This window comes from Hyla sarda, chromosome 5 (genome assembly GCF_029499605.1).
Source record: "Hyla sarda isolate aHylSar1 chromosome 5, aHylSar1.hap1, whole genome shotgun sequence".
Classification (NCBI taxonomy): domain Eukaryota; kingdom Metazoa; phylum Chordata; class Amphibia; order Anura; family Hylidae; genus Hyla; species Hyla sarda.
The window spans coordinates 278,676,666-278,698,947 of record NC_079193.1 but is presented as its reverse complement, the minus strand read 5'-3'; the positions used below and the strand labels follow the sequence as shown (position 1 = coordinate 278,698,947).

At 44.6% G+C, this 22,282-nt stretch overlaps 1 protein-coding gene and 1 long non-coding RNA gene across 7 annotated transcripts in view; one reads left to right on the top strand and one right to left on the bottom strand.

Annotated features, from left to right (window-relative positions):
• LOC130274032 (meprin A subunit beta-like) overlaps nt 1–4,941 on the bottom strand; it is a 142,592-nt gene extending 137,651 nt beyond the window's left edge. Inside the window, exon 1 of the mRNA XM_056521783.1 lies at nt 4,648–4,941. Coding sequence (XP_056377758.1) covers nt 4,648–4,671 — 24 coding nt within the window. The 5' untranslated portion in view covers nt 4,672–4,941. The remainder of the gene's footprint in view (nt 1–4,647) is intronic.
• Nucleotides 4,942–16,059: 11,118 nt separating this feature from the next.
• The window catches only part of LOC130274035 (uncharacterized), a 40,919-nt gene continuing 34,696 nt past the window's right edge, over nt 16,060–22,282 (top strand). For 3 of the 6 annotated variants that reach the window (XR_008844211.1, XR_008844212.1, XR_008844209.1), the window contains exon 1: nt 16,074–16,165. This is a non-coding gene — a long non-coding RNA (uncharacterized LOC130274035). Of the gene's footprint in view, nt 16,166–22,282 lie in introns of all 6 variants that reach the window. The other 3 variants (XR_008844214.1, XR_008844213.1, XR_008844210.1) reach the window with 3 other exon arrangements.

Genomic DNA, 22,282 nt, shown 5'->3' with positions numbered 1-22,282 from the left:
AATAAAAAAAATGGTACCTTCGCAAATCCTGATACAAACTATGAAAACAAACTTTGAAATCATGTTTAAAAAGCAAAGAGTGAATCCATTGTTATCAACTTCGCAATTCTTGCTAACAAGTAAAAACAAACAAAAAATCAGTGTATGAAAATAAAAACATAGGGCTCATAGCAAAAGGCATCCCTATACACTTAAATTTACCTCATGATGCTGCCTCCACAAAATTGAACTGACTAACTGCAGCAGCAACTTTAACATTGGGTGACGCAAACAGACATGACCATGTCTTTGGGCAGTAGACATAGGCATCTTGCCAGTTACACAAACAGCAGTGTCCTTGGACTCACACTCCAACAGGTAGACCTTTCTGGGGTTTTTTGTTTGGTTTTTGACCAAACAATTGACCCAACTTTATTTCATCAAAAATCAACTGACAAATGTCAAGATGGACACATGAATAAAATCCCAAATCCGGTCCAGAAAATATGCACAGAAAAAAAATCAAAACAAAAATAAAGACAAAAGCAGGAAAATGTGTATTTCAGTGCAGGGAAAAATGCAGAAAAAATGCAAAGACTTTGCTGTGGGTTTTGACACGAAATATGCTGTGGAAAATCTGCAAATGCAAATAGCGTGTGAACACACCCTTAGGCCTGAAATGTACATGTTGCTTTCTCATTCCTGAGCCCTGCTGTATGCCCGCTGATCGCTTTGCATCTACATTTGGAGTATTTTCGTACTGAGGAGAAATTGTGTTACAAATTTTGGGGTTTTCACACGATTCTTGCTGCATGATTTCAGCAAGCATCCCGTTCCGTTCATCGCCTGGTTACCGGCGGTGAACGGAAACGATGAGGGCTTACAGGTACACCTTCGGTCCTTAAGTACCGGGACGCGAGGGTGTACCTGGACGCCCTTCGTCCTGGTAGGGTTAATACTAGTGCAGTGTCTTATAGGAGCAATAAGACGATCGATGTTGAAAGTTCCCTTTATAAAATCTTAAAGGGGTACTCCTGTGGAAAACATTTATTTTTAAATCAACTGGTGCCACAAAGTTAAACAGATTTGTAAATCACTTCTATTAAAAAATCTTAATCCTTCCAGTACTTTTTAGGGGCTGTATACTAAAGTGAAATCCAAAAAAGAAATGCATTTCCGCTGATGTCATGACCACAGTGCTCTCTGCTGACCTCTGCTGACCTCTGCTGTCCATTTTAGGAAATGTCCAGAGCAGCATTTGTTTGTTATGGGGATTTTCTCCTGTTCTGGACAGTTCCTAGACAGCAGAGAGCACTGTGGTCATGACATCAGAGGAAATGCATTTCTTTTTTGGATTTCTCTTTAGTATACAGCCCCTAAAAAGTACCGGAAGGATTAAGATTTTTTAATAGAAGTGATTTACAAATCTAAGTAAACAAGATTAGTGTTGCTCGCGAATATTCGCAATTCGAATAGTATTCGCGAATATCGCGAATTCGCGAATTTCGCGAATATAGCGCTATATATTCGTAATTACGAATATTCGTTTTTTTTTTTGTTTTTTTTTCACAGTACACATCACAGTGATCACCCCTCTCTGCTTCCAGCTTGTGTGGTGTAAAGAAGGCTCTAATACTACTGTGTGAGACTGGCTTGCGAATATTCGCATATGCGAAAATGAGCATATGCGAATTTTCGCGTATGCTAATTTTGTATATGTTAATTTTCGCATATGTTAATTTTCGCATATGTTAATTTTCGCATACGTGAATTTTCGCATATGCGAAAATAAAACGAGCTTATTACGAATATGCGAATATTCGCGGATATATGACGAATATTCGTCTATATATTCGCAAATATTCGCAAATTCGAATATGGCCTATGCCGATCAACACTAAACAAGATACAGAGTCCGGCACTGCAACAGTGATCACTGCGGTAAACCACGAGGACAAAGGTGGATACTGACACAAGCCAATCCAACTAGGTGCTCAGTCCAAAAACACAATAATTGTAAGCACAAAGAAGATGTGGAATGTATAAGACGGCACTCACCGGGATTTTCAGGCTTGCAAAAACTTTCTTTATTGCATAAGCAAAAGGTGCATAGCGGTGCGGTGTGAAGGCAGGTATCCGGCCAGGACGCCGGGGAACGAATGCAGAGTGATGGTTAGAGCTGTGTCGTGCTTCCGCACTTCTTCAGATCATGAACGCAAGTATATTATTGAATAATACAGTCTAGATAAAAATGCCTAAATCTAGCTTATCATTTAAACCTAGATTTCCCTGAGCTCCGGTGCGTATTATCCAACGAGCTTCAGTTTGCAGGAGCAGTCTCCGCCTATCTACTCCGTCTCGAGGGTGCACCCTTTCTATGCCAAAATACTGTAGGGCTAGAGGGTCTCCATTATGGGCCTCCCACATATGTTCTATTATTCTGGGGGATCCTTTCTTGCTTTTTAAGGAATATAGATGCTCTCTGAACCTCACATGCATAGGACGCGTTGTGCTTCCGATGTAAAATCGTCCGCACTTGCAGATCAAGCCATACACGATAAAGTTGGTTTTACAACAACAAAAATCCTTAACTGTTATATTGACTCCCCCTAACATGAAAGGCCGGTTCAGAGGCGGACTTTGTCCAGCACATTTCCAATGAATTTGAGTTTCACCTTTAAAACAAGTCTTTCTTATCTTGAGTTCCTAGATGTCTTGGTACTGGCAAGCGATGAAGGGTTGGTAACTACTGGATTCAGAAAACCCACATATAAAAATATAAAAACAGCTATCCCTTATGGTCAAATGTTGAGACTTAGAAGAATTAACAGCACAGAAAATGGGTTCATCAAACAAGCTTTGGAACTTTCCATGAGACTGGAAGATAAGGGTTACCCCTCCAGCGTCCTGGAAAAGGCATTCCATAGAGCTTTTAAAAAAGATAGACAGGCCCTGTTATACAAAAGGAAAAAGAAAAAACAATTGGACAGATTTACGTTTTCCTTCAAATACAGTCCTTTGAAAAATACGATAAAAACAGTAATTCAAAAAAACTGGTTTTTATTGCAAAATGATCCAGCACTTTCTCCCTTAACTTCCCAGAACCCTATCATCGCTTTTCGCAGATCTAAAAATTTGGGTGACACACTAACACATTGCAGCTTTTCTGCCTCTAAAAGCAGAAAGGATTGGCTATTATTAAAAGGGAACCACAAATGTGGTAAATGTAAATGGCGTCCTCAATTAATCTGTAAAAACAATTTCATGTTAGGGGGAGTCAATATAACAGTTAAGGATTTTTGTTGTTGTAAAACCAACTTTATCGTGTATGGCTTGATCTGCAAGTGCGGACGATTTTACATGGGAAGCACAACGCGTCCTATGCATGTGAGGTTCAGAGAGCATCTATATTCCTTAAAAAGCAAGAAAGGATCCCCCAGAATAATAGAACATATGTGGGAGGCCCATAATGGAGACCCTCTAGCCCTACAGTATTTTGGCATAGAAAGGGTGCACCCTCGAGACGGAGTAGATAGGCGGAGACTGCTCCTGCAAACTGAAGCTCGTTGGATAATACGCACCGGAGCTCAGGGAAATCTAGGTTTAAATGATAAGATAGATTTAGGCATTTTTATCTAGACTGTATTATTCAATAATATATTTGCAACGTGTTTTGTATTGTTTTTAACAGTTTTTATTCATGCACTGGTTATATTCACTTGTTTTGTGTTTTGAATTACCCGCCCCTGTTTGATGAGGTCACACAGGTATATACCGGTGACCACACAGTGGGCGTTCATGGTCTGAGGAAGTGCGGAAGCACGACACAGCTCTAACCATCACGCTGCATTCGTTCCCCGGCATCCTGGCCGGATACCTGCCTTCACACCTCACCGCTATGCACCTTTTGCTTATGCAATAAAGAAAGTTTTTGCAAGCCTGAAAATCCCGGTGAGTGCCGTCTTATACTTTCCACATCTTCTTTGTGCTTGATTTACAAATCTGTTTAACCCTCTGGCACCGGTTGATTGATAAAAAAGAAAAGCTTTCCATGGGAGTACCCCTTTAAGTAGAGAGTAATAATGGATTGTCCACAACCGGAAAGCTTCTGCAAACAGCATTAAAGGGGTTCTCCGGTGCTTACACATCTTTTCCCCTATCCAAAGGATAGGAGATAAGATGCCTGATGGCGGGAGTCCCGCCACTGGGGCCCCCTCCTGTAGGCTTGAATTGAGGGGCGGAGGGTGACGTCACACGGGGGCGGAGGCATGACGTCTCACGCCGCTGGCCCGGTGGTCGCCTGTAATCAGACCTGGAGCGAACACGCTCCGGGGACTGATTACAAACGGGGTGCCACGTGCAAGATCACGGGGGTCCCCAGCGGCGGGACTCCCGCGATCAGGCATCTTATCTCCTATCCTTTGGATAGGGGAAAAGATGTGTAAGTACCGGAGAACCCCTTTAACTTTACTGAAGATTTTCTGTACACTTCATTAACATAACAGTCTCTCATTAATACAGCTTCCTTTTGGCAACGGTTGGATTGACAATGGTTGGGACTTTAGCTTTAAGAGTCTCTAGTATATTGCGCTGTTCCACTGGATTTAGGGGAATTAGTCGCTGTCCAGTAGTCAGGCTAGTATTAGCAGGAATTAGAGTAAGACTCACAATTTTTGGTTCTGCTGAGGCCATAGGTTTTGAGGCCTAGCATGTCTTTGAAAGTTGCGTAGCACACTGTCCTGTTAGTCCGGCATCCACGAGAGCAGCAACCCAAGAGAGCGATAATTGGACACAGCTCCCTTATATGGGCAGGGGCTGAACTAACGCTAATTGGTCCAAACGGATGTCAATCACCTTTACAGAGATTTCTGGGTAACATGTGACCCAAGGACCTCCTAAGGTCCTACAATATACCATAGAGGTCTCTAGCTTGGTCACATGACCGAAGGTCCTGCGATGAAGAACAAGGTAAGTACTATACAATATAGATATTAGTATACACATTTATTAACATAAAAGTTAGACTTAAGTAGAGGCGACTAGGGGCTGTCCCACCTGAGGAACCCTACCTGAACGTAGTTACTCTGACTTTGGGGACCTCTACACTAGGTAACGGATGCAATACGGTACTGGGACACCACGGCATTATATACTGCACTATAATACTAGTTCAGTGTATTATTTGAGCAATCAGAAGATCTATGGTGAAAGCTCATTTATGGGATTAGTTAACTCCTTAACCCCTTAAGGACCAGGGGTTTTTCCGTTTTTGCACTTTCATTTTTGCCTCCTTACCTTTAAAAAATAACTCTTTAAATTTTGCACCTAATAATCCATATGATGGCTTATTTTTTGCGCCACCAATTCTAATTTGTAATGACATCAGTCATTTTACCCAAAAATCTACGGCGAAACGGAAAAAAAATAATAATTGTGAGACAAAATTGAAAAAAAAAAATCATTGTGAGACAAAATTGAAAAAAAAAAAAAAACGCCAATATGTAAATTTTGGGGGCTTCTGTTTCTACGCTGTACATTTTTCGGTAAAAATGACACCTTTTCTTTATTCTGGAAGTCCATACGATTAAAATGATACCTTACTTATATAGGTTTGATTTTGTCGTACTTCTGAAAAAAATCATAACTACATGCAGGAAAATGTATACGTTTAAAATTGTCATCTTCTGATCCCTATAACTTTTTTATTTTTCTGCGTATGGGGCAGTATGAGGGCTCATTTTTTGCGCCGTGATCTGAAGTTTTTAGTGGTACCATTTGTATTGTATTGTATTTGTATTGATCGGATTAATTGATCGCTTTTTATTCATTTTTTCATGACATAAAAAGTGACCAAAAATACACTATTTTGGACTTTGGAATTTTTTTGCGCGTACGCCATTGACCATGCAGTTTAATTAATTATATATTTTTTTAATTTGGACATTTCTGCACACGGCGATACCACATATGTTTATTTTTATTTACAGAGTTTTTTTTTTATGGGAAAAGGGGGTGATTAAAACTATTATTAGGGGAGGGGTTAAATGATCTTTATTCACTTTTTTTCCCACTTTTTTTTGCAATGTTATAGCTCCCATAGGGGGCTATAACACTGCACACACTGATCTTTTACATTGATCACTGGTTTCTCATAGGAAACCAGTGATCGATGATTCTGCTGCTTGACTGCTCATGCCTGGATGTCAGGCACTGAGCAGTCATTCGGCGATCGGACAGCATGGAGGCAGGTAGGGTTCCTCTGGCTGTCTTGTAAGCTGTTCAGGATGCCGCAATTTTGCCGCGGCGATCCCGAACAGCTCCCTGAGCTAACCGGCATTGTTTTACTTTCACTTTAGATGCGACGTTCAACTTTGAATGCCTCATCTAAAGGGTTAATAGCACGCGGCACCGCGATCAGTGCTGCGCGCTATTAGCCACGGGTCCCGGCCGTTGTTAGAGGGAAAGGACTCTGGACATACCGGTACATCCTTGGTCCTTAAGAGGTTAAGTCAGGGGTCTCAAACTCAAATTATCTGAGGGCCACTGGAGGTGGCGGCTGGGTGAGGCTGGGCCACATGCTCCTCTCACATATAATGCCCCATCATGCGCCCCTTACATATAATGCCCCCATCATGTGCCCCTTACATATAATGCCCCCATCATGCGCCCCTCACATATAATGCCCCCATCATGCACCCCTCACATATAATGCCCCCTTCATGCGCCCCTCACATGAAATGCCCCCATCATGCGCCCCTCATATATAATGCCCCCATCATGCGCCCCTCACATATAATGCCCCCATCATGCGCCCCTCATATATAATGCCCTCATCATGCTCTGAATTTAACCCTGCCACACACTGCATCCTATAAATATAATAATACCACACACAGCGTCCTATGAATATAATACTGTCACACACTGCGCCCTCTGAATTTATACACATTACAATGCTTCACGCCTTCACCCCCTTCCCCTCCATTACTGTTCCTCATGCCTGCACCCCCTCTTCCTATCCAATTTTGTTCCTTGTGCCTGTACCCCCTCTTCCTATCCAATACTGTTCCTAATGCCTGCACCCCCTCTTCCCCTCCATTACTTTGCCTTCTGCCTGCACCTCCTTCATAACTGTGCCTCATGCCTGCATCCCCCCTTCCCCTCCATTACAGTTCCTCAATCTTGCACTGCCCTCACACCCTTTCACTGTGCCTTATTCCTGCACTCCCTCACCTCCCCATGCCCCATCCACCCTAAAATAACCACTATGTAATGTACCGAGCAGGCTCCTCTGGCTCCACTGCTGCTGTGTTTGCTAACACTGTCCTCCTTCTGGACGTGGTCGCCATCCTCAGTGTGTCGCAGCAAGACTCCGCCCACCAACGTACAAGCATACAAGCTCTACGTCCGATTTACGGCAGCGGTCACACGACTACAAGCTCTATTAACACCACTCGCTACCGCAGTCAGTGTTCTGTGACTGCGGTCGCAACGGCAGACGCAGTGCAAGCACCTGGGGGCCTAAGTTGCAGGCCACCTTTGCGGGCCTCTGGGCCTATTTTAACAGCAGGCCGCAAAATTTTGAGACCCCTGCCTTAAGTACTTACTCCCTTAAAGAGGTACTCTGGTGGTGGATGGAGCTACTCTGGTGGTGGATGGACGTGTAGTGGGTTTGCTCCGGTTCCATGAGGCCTTTTTACCTGCTTCCCGGCCACTGAAACTCTGCACACCTGATAGGGAGAACCTCTAAGCGCTCTCGGAAGCGACTCGCTTCTACCGAGCTGCTGCCTCCAATGACTCTCCGCTCCCCAGGCCGGTGTAGCAGCTTCCTTCCTGGAACTCATCACACAGTCCCGCAGTGCTGCTCCTGTGGGGATCACTGCCACTCATGACGCCGGACCTCCTGTTCTTCTTCCCAGGCCGGCATAGCAGCTTTCTCCCTGGTATTCACCACAAGGTCCCGCAGTGCTGCTCCTGTGGGGATTGCTGCTATTCGTGCCGCCGGGCCTTCTACTCTTCTCCCGCAGGCTCCCTCTGCACCGGATCTTGGGAGTCAGACTCAGGCCTCCTTGCTACATCCTTCTGGGGGGGTCTCCTCCTGCCTGAACACTGCCAGTCTCTTTGCCGACCTCCCCAGATGTAGAGAGGCCTCCAGCTGCTGAGTTGGGGTCTGAGCCCGACCATCTGCCTGCACTGACCCCTCGGATGCTTCTTCAGGGCTGCAGTGGGGGCCATCTTGGGCCGAGGTGACGGATGGATCCTCAGCTTCCACTGCACACATGTTGGTGGCTCCTATATCTCCATCTCTCAGGCAGCCTCCCTGGTCCCTGGCCCTACAGTGGACTCTCCATCTCACCTTGGAGGGTCTCCCAGTGGCCTGCCTGTTGTTCCTGTGCTAATTGTGGCCCCTCATACCCACCTCTCACCTATGGCTACTCCTTGCTGCTGGCTCCATTCACCCAACCTCAGCCTCCTAAAATTCCTTCTTTTGCCCCAATAATTGCTGGGGCTCCTCTCTTTACCATTGCAGAATGAGGGACTGAGGGTCTAACATGGAACGCTCTCTCTGACTCTGAGCTGGACTGCTCCTCAGGATTGAAGTTAGCTTCTTTTCCACATTTCTACTAAGGAGGACTTTTTGGCTCTCTGATTTCCAAAGTTAAAGATACATGTTGGACAGAAATCTGAGGGGTTGGAGGATGCCCAAGACTCCACCAGAGCCTACATCTCCAAACTGCATGCATGCATGCATACCTTCACAGTCATTTTTCTCACTGATCTCCATAATCATGTGGAGGACCTGGATAACTGTGGTGGGCAGCATAATATCCGTGTCAATGGCCTTCCTCAGGCTACTCGGGACAAGGACCAGCAGGTCACTCTGTAAGCCCTCCTCTCACAGGATCAAGTTGGATAGAGCCCACCGGGCCCTCCGCCCTAAGTCCTCGGGTTGACGACAGAGATGAGGCAGCGCTCCTTTCGCAGTCTTGCCCTCTTTCTCAAGCCTGCTGCACGTCATCTACAAGTGCCGTTAAACCTGGCACCCGTTGTGACGTCAGTTCACCTGTCATCTGGAAATACCTAAGTGCACTAAACCTCTAAGTGAAAATAGTTAACAGTCTATATCAGTGATGGCGAACCTATGGAGCCCCCTCTGTGGGCATGCGGCCATAGTTTGGCATCAGCCCATTCGGGACATCCCTGTGTCCCAAAAGATCTATTCGGGACACAAGGATGTCCCGGTTACCTTTCTGCGGCCCCGCCTTAACTTTAAAAACGTTGAGGCTGCCAGGAGGTAGCGCACGCAGGGATGTCCCGTGCGTGCACCCATAGCAACAGCAGAGCGGAGCAGAGCAGAGCATTGTGGAGGAGGGGGAGGAGTCGCGCGCCTGTAGGCTATAGCAGTTGATTCTGACCCCTGACCGGTGGAACGGTGGACAGAGCCCTGAAGTGGGGCAGTACACAGGCATACAGCCTCCAGCCATACACTGTATATGGCTTAAGGCTGTATGTCTGTGGGGGAACTATACTGCACCTAATGTGGGGAACTATACTGCACCTAATGTGGGGCACTGTACTGCACCTAATGTGGGGGAACTGTACTGAACCTAATGTGGGGGAACTGTACTGCATCTAATGTGGGGGGAACTATACTGCACCTAATGTGGGGGAACTATACTGCATCTAATGTGGGGGGAACTATACTGCACCTAATGTGGGGGAGCTATACTGCACCTAATGTGGGGGAGCTATACTGCACCTAATGTGGGGGAGCTATACTGCACCTAATGTGGGGGGGACTATACTGCACCTAATGTGGGGGAACTATACTGCACCTAATGTGGGGAACTATACTGCACCTAATGTGGGGGAACTGTACTGAACCTAATGTGGGGGAACTGTACTGAACCTAATGTTGTGGAACTGTACTGCACCTAATGTGGGGCACTGTACTGCACCTAATGTGGGGGAACTGTACTGAACCTAATGTGGGGGAACTGTACTGCAGCTAATGTGGGGGAACTATACTGCATCTAATGTGGGGGGAACTATACTGCACCTAATGTGGGGGAACTATACTGCACCTAATGTGGGGGAGCTATACTGCACCTAATGTGGGGGAACTATACTGCACCTAATGTGGGGGAGCTATACTGCACCTAATCTGGTGGAGCTATACTGCACCTAATGGGGGGGGACTATTCTGCACCTAATGTGGGGAACTATACTGCGCCTAATGTGGGGAACTATATTGCACCTAATGTGGGGAACTATACTGCACCTAATGTAGGGAACTATACTGCCAACCTAATGTGGGGGGAACTATACTGCACCTAATGTGGGGGGAACTATACTGCACCTAATGTGGGGGAACTATACTGCACCTAATGTGGGGAACTATACTGCACCTAATGTGGGGGAACTATTCTGCACCTAATGTGGGGGAACTATACTGCACCTAATGTGGGGGAACTATACTGCCAACCTAATGTGGGGGGAACTATACTGCACCTAATGTGGGGGGAACTATACTGCACCTAATGTGGGGGAACTATACTGCACCTAATGTGGGGAACTATACTGCACCTAATGTGGGGGAACTATTCTGCACCTAATGTGGGGGAACTATACTGCACCTAATGTGGGGGAACTATACTGCCAACCTAATGTGGGGGAACTATACTGCCAACTTAATGTGGGGGAACTATACTGCCAACCTAATGTGGGGGACTTATACTGCCAGCTTAATGTGGAGGGACTTCTACTGCTAGCCTAATGTGGGGGAACTGTGCTGCCAATCTAATGTGGGGGAACTACAACCTAATGTGGGGGAACTATAAACTTTCAATAAAAAAAAAAAACAAGTTTGGATCATTGAACTCTGTAGTTGTGTTCTTCTTTTAAAACAAAATATGTTAATTAGTTATGGCAACTGCATGAGTTGTTTTTTCTAAACTTAAACCTCAGTATTCTGATTTAATTGCTGTGCTGGCACTTTGAGGTAAAAAAAGGGGGCGTGAATTACGGTTTGGGCACTCGGGCTCAAAAAGGTTCGCCATCACTGGTCTGTATACACAATGTTGTATCAAGAAGTTAGGAAATGGTTAAGAATGCATTTAATTCATTTATTTCGTTTAAACCTAGTCATCCTAGCGTGTCAGTGCGGACTATCCATGCCACCTCACGCCTGAGCAGGTTATTAACTCTAGCGTTACCTGTCATCACTCGCTCTAGACCTGTCAAGACCTGATCCGGACAGGCCGTTTACTTTAGAGATAGATGCGTCTTCTGTCGGTGCAGGAGCAGTCTTGACACAAAGATCTTTCAAGGGTAAGACTGTGACTTGCGGATTCTTCTCAAAGACCTTCTCTCCAGCGGAGAGAAACTATACTATAGGAGATCGAGAGCTCCTGGCTATTAAGTTGGCCTTGGAAGAATGGCGTCATCTCTTAGAGGGCTCTGTGCATCCAATAACCATCTATACGGATCACAAGAAATTGTTTTATCTTCAGTCAGCCCATCGTCTCAATCCTCATCAGGCTCGCTAGTCCCTGTTCTTCTCCAGATTTAACTTTTTTTATTCATTTTCGTCCAGCAGAGAAGAATCTGATGCTCTATCTAGATCTTCTGAGGTACAAGACCTGGAACCCCATCTGCAACATATTGTCCCTCCGGATGGTCTAATTTCCACAGCACCGGCAAGTCTTCAGCGTCTCCCCCTGGGAAGACTTATGTTTTTCCTCGTTTGAGACTCCGGATCTTGAAATGGGGTCCTTCTTCTCTGTTGGCAGGTCATGCTGGTATCCATGAATCCTTGCAACTAATTTCTCAACAGTATTGGTGGCCCACTCTGAAACGGGATGTCATGGACTTTGTTCGTTCTTGCTCTGTTTGTACCCAGGACAAAACACCACGTGCCAAGCCTGCCAGTCTACTACATCCTTTGCCTGTTCCTGATCTGCCCTGGTCTCACATTGCAATGGACTTTATTATGGATCTTCCTTCTTCTAGGTCATCTGGGTTGTTGTGGACCGATTTTCTAAGATGGCTCATTTTGTGCCTTTGCCTGGGTTACCATCCGCACCGCAACTAGCCAAACTGTTCCTTTCCCATATCTTCCATCTCCATGGATTGCCGACACATATTGTCTCTGACCCAGGAGTCCAGTTCGTCTCCGAATCCTGGAGGGCACTCTGTTCACAACTTAATTTGGATTTCTCCTCTGCCTATCACCCCCAGTCTAATGGTCAAGTTGAGAGGGTGAAAAAGATTTTGGGGGATTATCTTCGCCACTTTATCTCCACCCGCCATGACGACTGGTCTGATCTTCTTGAGCTTCTACCCTGGGCTGAGTTTTCGCACAACCATAGGGATACCGAATCCACAGGAACTTCCCACTTCTATGTAGTCTATGGACTTCATCCTCGTCCCCCTCTACCCTTACCTTCTTCCTCTGGAGTCCCTATGGCTGCTGAACTAGTAAGGAACTTCACCGCCATTTGGAAGAAGACCCGTCTCTCCCTTCTTCGTGCCACGACCCATATGAAATCTCAAGCGTCCAAGAAAATGCGTTCTCCTCCTGAATTTTCACCCGGGGACAAGGTATGACTGTCATATTAATATATCTGCTATTTGGGGCCTTTCAAGATCAAGAGACGTCTTAATCCAGTGGCTTATTTGCTACATCTGCCTTCCTTCCTCCGGATCCCAAATTCTTTCCACGTCTCCCTCCTGAAACCAGTCATCTATAACCGCTTTACTAAAAAGGACATTTCTCCCACTCCCATCTCTGGTACCTCTGATGTATATTCTGTCAAGGAAATTCTGGACTCCAAGCTCATCAGAGGTAAACGTTTCTTTCTTGTAGATTGGGAGGGATTCGGTCCTGAAGAGAGGTCTTGGGAGCCACAGGATAAAATCCTGGATCAGGATCTTCTCAAAAGATTCTTGAGCCATAAAAGGAGGGGGAGAACAAAGGTACTGTAACATACTGCGCTCCGGTCACAGACACCGGCCGTGAGCGCAGCGTCCCCGACCATCAGTGGGGCCGGGATTCGCATCGCGGGATGTGCCCGCATGCGAATCGTAGTCCATCTCTTACCTCACTCCATTCTTGCAGCTGCTTCCTCTCAGCCCCGGCGCGTGTCCCCGTCCCTTAGGGCTTTGAAATTTAAAGGGCCAGTGTGCCCATAATTAGTGAATTCACCTGTCACCATGTTATGAGTTATTTGCACCTCCCACGCCCCCCTGCTTATTGCCTAAGAGAAAGCATTCCCATTGCCTGTTTTGCCTACCCGTGTTTCCTGACCTTCCTGTTGCGTTTTTTGACTCCGAACCTTTGCCGCCTGCCTAGACCTTCTGCTAAGTTGACTATGCCTCTGCCTCATCCTACGGTACCCTGCTTTGCCCAGTTACCTGTGTGGTCCAGCCGTGTCGGGGGTAGTGACCTGGGTATCACTTGCCACAGCAAATCCATCCTGCTTTGCGGCGGGCTCTGGTGAAGACCAGTGGCACCTTAGACTCCGCTCCTCGATATGGTCCGAGTCATCAGCCACACAGGTAGAGGATCCAGATCCAGTTTTGTGACAGCCCCAGAAAGTGGGGAAATCAGTCACAAATCAACAGCATAATGAGCGGATATTCTGACTCATTTTTGATTTAACTACGGTTCATTATTTTTCTCTGGGACACAGCATGGCGGCAGAACCTACATCATAAAGTATTTATAATTTTTTTTTGATGCTGCCCCCCAAGGTTCCTGGTTGAAAATATAGCCGGAAATTATACAGATCCTATTAAACTCTTCCCATTTCATCACTTTTCTTTTTTTTTTCTTCCTCCCTCCCCGCCTTCTAAGATTATTTTTTTATTTTTCCACCAACAGAGTCATGGGGATTTTTTTATTTATAGCACAACATTCCTTAATCCCTTGGGGATGGAGACCATTTTGACCCTGAGGATAGCAGCAATTTACCAAATTTTCACGAAAAATTTCAAATCTGAATTTTTCATGGACCAGTTTAGTTTGGTTTAAGTGGATTTGAGGGGCCTCTCTGTATGAAATCTACCATAATGGACCCCAATATAGAAACTGCAACCCTCAAAGTATTCAAAATAACATTGAGAATGTTTGTTAACCCTATAAGTGTCTTACAGGAATAGCAGCAAAGTGAAGGAGAAAATTCAAAATCTAAATTTTTTACACTAATATGTTCTTGTAGCTCCATTTTTTTTTTTCATTTTTACAAGGGGTAAAAGGTAAACAAACCCCACCATTCAATTTTTCTCAAGTAAGGAAATACCTCATATGTGGATAAAAAGTGCTCTGTGGGTGCGATAGGGGCTCTGAAGGAAAGGAGCGACAATGATATGAAGGAGCGACTTTAGTAGAGCGAATTTTGCTGAAAAGGTTTTTTTTTGGGGGGGGGGCATATTACATTTAGGAAGCCCCCGTGGTGTCAAACAACAAAAAAGACATATGGCAACTATTTGGGAAACTACACCCCTCAAGGAACACAACAAGGGGTACAGTGAGCCTTAATATCCCACAGGTAATTGACGAACTTTCATTAAAGTGGAATGTGAAAATGAAAAATTTGTAGTATTTGCATGCTGGAAGTTGTAGTTTTGCAACAGCTGGAAGAACACGGGTTGGGAAACTTCGAATTAGGAAACACACTCTAACCGGTTCCTGTGCCTACAGCTGTTGAAAAACTACAACTCCCAGCATGTACTGGCAGCCAAAGACCATTCTGGGAGTTGTAGTTATGCAACAACTGGAGGAGAATAGTTTGGAGACCACTGTGTAGTGGTCTCCAAACTGTGGACCTCCAGATGTTGCAAAACTACTACTCCAAGCATGCCCAGAATGTCCAGGCATGATGGGAGTTTTAGTTCTGCAACATCTGAAGGGCCACTTCAGACCACTGCACAGTGGACTCCAATCTGTGGCCCCCCAGATGTTGCAAGACTACAACTCCCAGCATGCCCAGACGGCCAAAAGATGTCTGGGCATGCTGGGAGTTGTAGTTTTGTAACTTCTAGCAGGCCACAGTGAAGATCACTCATCAAAGATGATCTTCACTGTTGCACGCAGCCTCCTCCGATGCCGTCGCTCCTCTAAATTGTCCTTGCTGTCTGCAGCCACCTGCTGCCTGCCGCCTGCAGCCCGCGCCACTTTCCGAACCCCCCAGACTCCCCATCCACCCCACCCCCTCCCCCCCCGCTCTGCCCAGACTTCAATGGGCAGGCAGAGTGGGGGATCTGAACTTTATTCCCTCCGGCCCCCCTCCTGCCCTTGGTCGATGGGTCCTGACTGACCAATGGTAGGGGATAGGAGGAGGTGGCACCCTGATGACCCTTATTTTCCAGGCCATCGTGTCACTGGAGGCCTTATTGTCCAGGAAAAAATATGAATTGCCTGGCGAATCACGGCCATCACGGTCTCAGGACCCCCCCCAGGCGATGAGCGTATTTTTGGTCACTTTTCATACCATAAAAAAGGAATAAAAACCGAGCAAGAAATCAGATCAAAAATGGTACCGATTAAAACTTCAGATCACGGCGCCAAAAATTAGCCCTCATACCACCCCATAAGCGGAAAAATAAAAAAGTTATAGGGGTCAGAAAAGGACAATTTTAAATGTATTAATTTTCGTGCATGTAGTTATGATTTTTTTCCAAAAGTACGATAAAATCAAACCTATATAAGTCTGATATCATTTTAATCGTATGGACCTACAGAATAAAGATAAAGTGTCATTTTTACCGAAAAATGTATGGCGTAGAAATGGAAGCCCCCAAAATTTACAAAATGGTGTTCTTTCTTCAATTTTGTCGCACAATGATTTTTTTTCCATTTCACCGTAAATCTTGGGGTAAAATGACTGATGTCACTACAAAGAAGACTTGGTGGCACAAAAAATAAGCCCTCATATGGATTTTTAGGTGCAAAATTGAAAGGGTTATGATTTTTAAAAGGTAAGGAGGAAAAAGCAAAAGTGCAAAAACAGAAAAACGATTGGTCCTTAAGGGGTTAAACTTCCCTTATGACATCACACATGTGACATCATCAAGTGTTTGGAGCTATCTGTACCAGCCACTAGTACAGTTCAGGCCTTAGCTATCAGAGGGAGCGCACACAAAGAGCAGGAGATGAGGAAGAGGACAAGATGACACAGGAGAGGTACATAAATCTTAAATATTGGTCATAATTCATCTAGAGTTCTAGACTTACAAATTATAACTAGATCTAATAAATATAATGTGTCAAAATAATAATGTAAATTGTATTAAATCTAATAATTTAAATCTAATAATTTAACTAGACACTTTGCTGATGTTCACAAATGACCAAGTATATACTGTTTATTCTATTACACAAATAGTTGGTGGGTGTAAGTAATGCATGCATATATTAAGTCTATGGGGAGAATCATTAAAATCTGTGTAGAGGAAGAGTGGAGCAGTTGCACATAGTAATACTGAATCATAAAATGAAGTGCATACATTGAATTTTCTTTACCAGGATTGTCCAACAGAGCAAATTTGGTAGGAAGGGGGAGGGGGGGTGGGGGTGGCTACAGGGATAGTGCTGGAAAAGGAGGGGGGGCAGGGATGGTGTGTGTTGGGGTGTTTGGGGGACACAGGGTTAGGAAACACTGTCCAGGCATGATTGGAGTTGTAGTTCGGCAACATCTGAAGGGCCAGATGTTGCAGAACTACAACGCCCAGCATGTCTACGGCCTCCGTCCCCAGAAGGTTAATATTTTGTCTTGTAAAATGTTAAATAATGGAAGCCTGACTGATCCCATTAAAACTAACAACATAAAATCATACAGTGGCCTTGCCGGCTTTCTTTGGTAATCTTCTCTTATGACATCACACATGTGACATCATCAAGTGTTTGGAGCTATCTGTACCAGCCAGTAGTACAGTTCAGGCCTTAGGTATCAGAGGGAGCGAACACAAAGAGCAGGAGATGAGGAAGAGGAGGAGAGGACACAGGAGAGGTACATAAATCCTAAATATTGGTCAGAATACAACTAGAGTTCTAGACTTGCAAATGATGACTTGATCTATTAACTATAATGTGTCAAAATAATAATGTAAATTGTATTAAATCTAATTATTTAACTAGACACTTTGCTGATGTTCACAATTGACCAAGTACATCAATCAGATTGATTCTTACAGTTTTCAGAAGCCTTTTTTTTTTTTTTTTTAAATGAAAGAAGCAATCTTATTGGTTGCTACTGGCAACTGGTCAACTTTTTCTCTGCACTGGTTTTGATAAATCTCCCCCTATATCTATAGTTTTCTATACATAGAAAGGGACAAGCACCTAAATGTCTAAAACACACCTATATGTTCAGTGTATGTGACCTACTAATGGGGATGACAGGGAAGTAATATAAGAGATCTCTGACCTTTAACATGACCTCCTCTTATAACCTAAAACAAGAATTTAGGTTGAAATAATGTCTATTTCACTATTATAATGCTGGATTTCATGTATGACTATTAACCCCTTAAGGACTCAGGGTTTTTCCGTTTTTGCACTTTCGTTTTTTCCTCCTTACCTTTTAAAAATCATAACCCTTTCAATTTTCCACCTAAAAATCCATATTATGGCTTATTTTTTGCGTCGCCAATTCTACTTTGCAGTGACATTAGTCATTTTACCCAAAAATGCACGGCGAAACGGAAAAAAAAATCATTGTGCGACAAAATCGAAAAAAAAACGCCATTTTGTAACTTTTGGGGGCTTTCGTTTCTACGCAGTGCATATTTCGGTAAAAATTACACCTTATCATTATTCTGTAGGTCCATACGGTTAAAATGATACCCTACTTATATAGGTTTGATTTTGTCGCACTTCTGGAAAAAATCATAACTACATGCAGGAAAATTTATACGTTTAAAAATGTCATCTTCTGACCCCTATAACTTTTTTATTTTTCCACGTATGGGGTGGTATGAGGACTCATTTTTTGCGCCGTGATCTGAAGTTTTTATCGGTATGATTTTTGTTTTGATCGGACTTTTTGATCACTTTTTATTCATTTTTTAATGATATAAAAAGTGACCAAAATACGCTTTTTTGGACTTTGGAATTTTTTTGCGCGTACGCCATTGACCGTACGGCTTAATTAATGATATATTTTTATAGTTCGGACATTTACGCACGCGGCGATACCACATATGTTTATTTTTTATTTTTTTTACACTGTTTTATTTTTTTATGGGAAAAGGGGGGTGATTCAAACTTTTATTAGGGAAGGGGTTAAATGACCTTTATTAACACTTTTTTTTTACATTTTTTTTGCAGTGTTATAGGTCCCATAGGGACCTATAACACTGCACACACTGATCTCTAATGCTGATCACTGGCGTGCATTAACACGCCTGTGATCAGCATTATCGGCGCTTGACTGCTCCTGCCTGGATCTCAGGCACGGAGCAGTCATTCGTCGATCGGACACCGGGGAGGCAGGTAAGAGCCCTCCCGGTGTTCGATCAGCTGTTCGGGACGCCGCGATTTCACCGCGGCGGTCCCGAACAGCCCGACTGAGCAGCCGGGTCACTTTCACTTTCACTTTAGAAGCGGCGGTCAGCTTTGACCGCCGCTTCTAAAGGGTTAATACCGCACATCGCCGCAATCGGCGATGTGTGGTATTAGCCGCGGGTCCCGGCCGTTGATTACCGCCGGGACCGACGCGATATGATGCGGGATCGCGGCGCGATCCCGCTTCATATCGCGGGAGCCGGCGCAGGACGTAAATATACGTCCTGCGTCGTTAAGGGGTTAATACTGAATTATAAAAAGAAATGCATACAATTAATTTTCTTTAAAAGGATTGTCCCACAGAGCAAATTTATTAAAATCAGATGTGTGTCCCATAAATATGTGTAAAGGTGAACAAATGTGCTGTTTTTAAGGAAAGTAACTTATATCGCTGTAGAGTTCTTCTCCCCATGGATCTGATCACCTAGTTTCCTCTCTGAGCTCCAACCCTACTGTTGCCAGGCAACAGAGCAAACACTTTCCCACAATCCCCCCTGCTTATAAGCAGAGTGGAGACAAACTGCCATTACCTTCAGGAGACTGCAGGTGAACTGAGCATGTATTACCCCGCCATAGTGGGTCGTAACCAAGGGCAACAGTTATAAAAACAATGCGTGTACATGGAGGATTAGTATTTTTATCTCTCTCACTGAGATAGATGGATAGACAGATAGATAGGGCATAGATCAGTGTTTCCTGAACAGTTTGCCTCCAGCATGCAGGGAGTTGTAGTCTTGCTACCACTGGAGGCACCCTGGTTGGGAAACACTGACATAGATAGATAGATGAAAAAAAATCCAAATATAAGCAGCACATCAAGCAGTATTCGCTAGAAACAGATACGGGGTCATCATTGGAGCCTGGGTCCACTGGTTCTTTAATCCAAATATGTAAAATAGGATACAGCACACCACAGATGCAATCAAAGATGATGGTTTATTCCAATATAGATCAATCTTTCCTAGCCAGGGTGGCTCCAGCATGCTGGAAGTTGTATTTTTGCAACAGCTGGAGGCACCCTCTTCAGGAAACACTGATCTATCTATCTATCTGTCAGTGTTTCCCAATCCTCCAGCTGTTGCAAAACTACAAATCCCAGCATCCTGGGAGCTGTAGTTTTGCAACAGCTGGAGGCACCCTGGTTAGGAAGGCAGGGATGGTACTGAGGGGAAAGGGGGTGAGCATGGATGGTGCTGAGAAGTGGGGTGTGTCTTCAGGGATAGTGCTGGAAAAGGGGAGCAGGGATGGTGTGTGGGGGGGGGAGTGTTTGGGGGACACAGAGTTAGGAAACACTGATAAAGATAGATAGATAGATAGATAGATAGATAGATAGATAGAAAAAAACAGAAATCAGCGGCACTCCAGTGCCGTGAAAAAAGTGGTGTTTATTTAACTCAAAAGTGAAGCGACATTTCGGCTAGCTCATCCAGCCATTATCAAGCAGCTTGGAAATGGCTGTGTGAGCTAGTCGAAACGTCGCCTCACGATTGAGTAAAATAAACACCACTTTTTTTACGTCAGTGGGGTCCTGACCCGGACCGGACACAGCAGGCATCAAGGTACCTTTTGCACAGGTGTGCAGCTCTCCTGGACGAGACTGTAGATAGATAGATAAATAGATAGAGCATAGATCAGTGTTTCCAGAACAGGGTGCCTCCAGCTGTTGCAAAACTAGAACTATCCCATCCTCATATCCCATCCTCCTATCTCTACCTCCTATCCTGACCTCCTATCCATTCTTTCCATCTCGACCTCCTATCTCGACCTCCTATCCCAACCTCCTATCTTGACCTCCTATCCCTTCCTCATATCCCGTACTCCTATCTCGACCTCCTATCCCTTCCTCATATCCCGTACTCCTATCCCTATGTCCTATCCCATCCTCATATCCTGACCTCCTATCCCGATCTCATATCCTAACCTCCTATCCCGACCTCCTATCCCGTCCTCTTATCCCATCCTCCTATCTCGACCTCCTATACCGACCTCCTATCCTCACCTACTATACCATCCTATGCCGACCTCTTATCTCGACCTCCTATCTCGACCTACTATCTCCTTTGTTGTCATATCCCAACCCAATATCCCGTCCTCATATCCTGAACTCCAATCCCTACCTTCTATCCCGTCCTATCCCACCCTCCTATCCCGACGTCCTATCCCGTCCTCATATACCATCCTCATATCCCATCCTCATATCTCGACCTCCTATCTCGACCTCCTATCCCTTCCTCATATCCCGTCCTCCTATCTCGACCTCCTATGATGACCTATTATCTCTACCTCCTATCCCGACTTCCTATCCCGTCCTCATGTACCATTCTAATATGCCATCCTCATAACCTGTCCTCCTATCCCGTCCTCCTATCTTGACCACCTATCCCGACCTCTTATTAGTTAAAAACTAATAAGAAGAAAAACAAGGCTAATAAAATATATAAAAAAAAAAAAAACTAAAACTCTGCCTTAACAATAACATCTCTTTAAAAACATGTTTTTTTATCAAATATAAAATTAAGAAAAAATATATAAAAATGCCCCGAAAACTTTACAAACCCATAAGAAAACACTAACGATATAACCATACACTGTCTGTCAGCATTATGCTGAGAGGCATAGTACACTGCACTACAATAGTGGTGCAGTGTTGCATAGAAACGATCAGATCAGTGGAGAAAGGTCCTTCTCATATGGGAGAAACAAAAATAGAAAGGCAAAAATAATGTGAAAAAAAAAAATAAAAAAATAAAAAAGAAGTAAATAAATAAAACTGATTAGGATTAGTTTAAAAAGTATAAAAAATTAAGAAATGGTCGATAAAATAATTTAAAAAAAATATCGGAATAGTTAGAAAGTTAAAGGGGTACTCCACTGCTCAGCGTTTGGAACAAAGTGTTCCCAACGCTGGAGCCGGTGTCGGAAGATCATGACGTAACAGCCCCACCCCCTCATGACGTCATGGCCTGCCCCCTCAGTGCAAGTCTTTGGGAGGGGGTGTGTCGGCTGTACCCCTTTAAAAATAAAAATAAATGGTTGATAAAATTATTTAAAAAAAACATCAACCCCGCCCCCACAAAAACATCCCTTTAAAAGTACTATTTTGTATCAAATATACAATTCAGAATAAAGAAAAAAAATATTAAAAAATCCCCAATATTTTATAAAGAAACCCCCCCCAAAAATCTACAATAGCTTCACACATAGCATAAATGAGAGGCATGAATAATTTAATAAAATAATACAACCCCCACCCCCTTTCAAATTTAAAAAGGATACATTCCCATTACATGATTAACTGTTGTAAATACCGTATTTATCGGGGTATACCACGCACCGGCCTATAACACGCACCCTCATTTTACCAAGGATATTTGGGTAAAAAAAGTTTTTTACCCAAATATCCGTGGTAAAATGAGGGTGCGTGTGTGGGTGTATACCCCGATACACCCCCAGGAAAGGCAGGGGGAGAGAGGCCGTCGCTGCCCGCTTCTCTCCCCCTGCCTTTCCTGGGGTCTAGAGCGCTGCTGCCGGCCCTTCTCTCCCCCTGGCTATCGGCGCCGCTGCCCGTTCTGTCCCCCTGACTATCGGTACCGGCGCCCCATTGCCGGCGCCGATAGCCAGTGAGAGAGAAGCGGCGCTGACAGCCAGGGGGAGAGAAGGGGCAGCGGCACCCATTGCCGGCGCCGCTGCCCGGTTGCCTTCCCCCATCCCCGGTGGCATAATTACCTGGGTCGG